We start from the raw sequence: 2,500 nt of genomic DNA, 5'->3' as shown, positions 1-2,500 counted from the left end.
CAAACATCACAAGGACAAAATACACCCATTCTTAATCTAATACCTAAAGATATACATGCATCATTAGTACAGCTACTGAATACAATGATGTTCATCAAAGAAAAATATAAGCTCTAACAAAAATGCAACTGAGTTGCTGTCACAACCAAGTGACTTCAGTGATCACGCGTTTGAAGCGGGTGATCAAGTAACCTTGCCAATGATGACATTCATCTGCCAGTCATTGGTTTCAAAACCGTCTGTCAAGGCGACCTGCTCTTGACACGAGGGATATCGATCGCGGATTTTAGGAAGTAGTGAGACTTATTTCTGATCATTTACGCCTAGTTTCTCCTGTAGGCGGCGCCGGCGGCAGCGAGCCTCGTCCCAGTCCAGGTACGAAGACTCGATGTGGCGCTCACTGAAGGCCTCGTAGCCCTCGCGGCCGTGGAGGCAGCGCACGTTGTCCAGGGTCATTATGTCGCCTGAGGAGGGAATTCTTTGTTCTTATAGGATTTATCAAAGTTAGCACAGAAAGAGTATAGTCATCTATGATATCAGTTATAAGGTTTCTTCGGAGCATTCGAGAGACGACTCATGAATAAAACCTTATGAGAGTGGCTTACAGCAGTAAGCAGTAAGAGTGGGCAATCGGCTCTCACCTGAGTCCATCTTGAACGCAAGGGAGTTGTCGTACAAGATGTCGTTGAAGAGCTTCATGGCTGCGTAGAAACCCTTGACCTTGTGGGCAGGAAGGTCAAGGAAGGAGTCCCGGACAGCGTTGTTGAGGGACACGCGGCAAACATCGTTGTTGCTGTCAAGTCTGGAGTGGAAAAATCATTTCATCTGTCTGGAAAATTGAAGTCTACTTTTCGAATTTGATTTATGAGACTCAGCCCGTAGACCATACAAGCAACCTCTAACCGATGACTGCGAACTTACGTAAGGATGGGATGCCTGGAGATCTTATAGAACTCGGGCATCTCCCAGCTGTAGTTGGCGCGACCCTTGTCCCAGAAGTAGGCGTCGGTGGAGGTGAGGATGTGGAAGGCCTCTGGATTGCTCTTGCGAAGGATCTCCGCCGCCAGCAGGCCGTCGGCGATGACGCTCTCCCCGCCGGTGCCGATGTGCTGCTTCAGGCAGTGGATGAAGATGATCTGCAACAATCATATCCTTGCGTCAGCACCTCTCGCCGCTCATCGCTAGAATCAGTCGGCTAATTTTATTCGACGAAAAGACAAATTGGATGCTAATGGGTCACTCACCCCGGGCATGTGCTCGTACTGGGCGAGGTCGTTGTGCATTCCGAGCTTGGCGTTGGTGAAGGCCACGTTGTTGGAGTCGGGCCGGTTAATGACGGGAGAGTGTGGCCTGCAACATTTTGTATTAAATAAAGAATCGACTCTTGGTGATAGAGTGTCAATGCATATTCAACCCACGGTGGATATTACATTATTATTATCACTCAATCATGAATAAAGACGCATCAAGACCTTACCCATAATGGGAGGGCTTCACGTAGGCGATGTGCTCGATGAGCTCGGGTCCGGCGATGTCTCTGTCGGGGGCGTTCTTGACCATGGCCGAGCCCTTCTTCTCCATCGTGGTGAGCCAGTCCAGCAGCACCTTGTCGTCCTTCATCATGCGCTCGTAATCATATTCAGGAAGCTTATGGTCAGCTCCCCAGGGTTCCTGAAGAAAGGATGAAGTCCATTGCCAGTTAAGCAAATTTGTCATCATCAAACCGTATTAAGTTATCTTGTTCAGTGTCGTGATGTTTCGAATGCTAAAGAAATAACGGAGCTGGAGTTACCTTTGTGTACGCAAACTGATGCCGACGTCTTGTTCGGGAGGTCGGCGTGAAGGCGCGGTCGTATAGCCACTCGCCCGTGAACTCGCTATAGTGTCCGTCTGTCCACTCCACTGTCACGCCTCGCTCGCTCTCCTGTGAAGTAAAAGTGGGTTACATAACTCATCTTTCTGCCATTCATCTACTTATTAATCATCTCCATGTTACTCAAATAAATAATCAGTATCAGCTGATTAATCAGACTTACGGATATGAGCCCTGGTTTCACATCCAAGTCGAGATCCTGCATGAGGAGCTTCCTGCCTAGAGCTCCTTCGCTAAAGCATTGGGCGCACTGGCAGTTGTCCCTCAGCCAGATGTAGGGCAGGTCGCTGCTCGTGCCGTCGCCGAATACAAGGTGCAGAGAATCGCTCTTCCGTGTGGCAGACATCACGGCGCTGGCTGGCGGGTGATCCACGTCATTACAAGATTGTAGAGATTCAGTCTTATGGTCTTTGATGGAATAATGCGTATGGTTGTACAGTACAAGGTTCATTACCTGGTGGATGTGACATCTTGACCCGTGTCTGTTGCTGTGCTGCAGCTGCAAGGCTCAGACATCGGCGGTTTGTGCACGCGTTGCAGCTCTGTCGCACCTGCAATAAGATAATGGTCCGATGTTAGGGAACAATTTTATTATTATCATTATTATTATTATTATTATTATTATTA

General features: G+C 48.4%; 1 protein-coding gene across 2 annotated transcripts in view; it reads right to left on the bottom strand.

The window, feature by feature from the left end:
* LOC119582636 (gamma-butyrobetaine dioxygenase-like) overlaps positions 1-2,500 on the bottom strand; it is a 3,339-nt gene that overhangs the window by 119 nt on the left and 720 nt on the right. For both annotated transcript variants that reach the window (XM_037931030.1, XM_037931031.1), the window contains 8 exons: positions 2,328-2,424; positions 2,037-2,230; positions 1,793-1,924; positions 1,478-1,671; positions 1,245-1,350; positions 922-1,136; positions 642-802; positions 1-464 (listed from right to left, as the gene is read on the bottom strand). The exon at positions 1-464 is cut by the window's left edge. In XM_037931030.1, the coding sequence (XP_037786958.1) occupies positions 304-464; positions 642-802; positions 922-1,136; positions 1,245-1,350; positions 1,478-1,671; positions 1,793-1,924; positions 2,037-2,230; positions 2,328-2,424 (1,260 nt within the window). In that variant the 3' untranslated portion in view covers positions 1-303. The remainder of the gene's footprint in view (positions 465-641; positions 803-921; positions 1,137-1,244; positions 1,351-1,477; positions 1,672-1,792; positions 1,925-2,036; positions 2,231-2,327; positions 2,425-2,500) is intronic.

The sequence above is a fragment of the Penaeus monodon genome, chromosome 16 (assembly GCF_015228065.2).
Source record: "Penaeus monodon isolate SGIC_2016 chromosome 16, NSTDA_Pmon_1, whole genome shotgun sequence".
In the NCBI taxonomy this organism is placed as follows: Eukaryota; Metazoa; Arthropoda; class Malacostraca; order Decapoda; family Penaeidae; genus Penaeus; species Penaeus monodon.
This window is presented reverse-complemented; position numbering and strand designations above follow the sequence as displayed.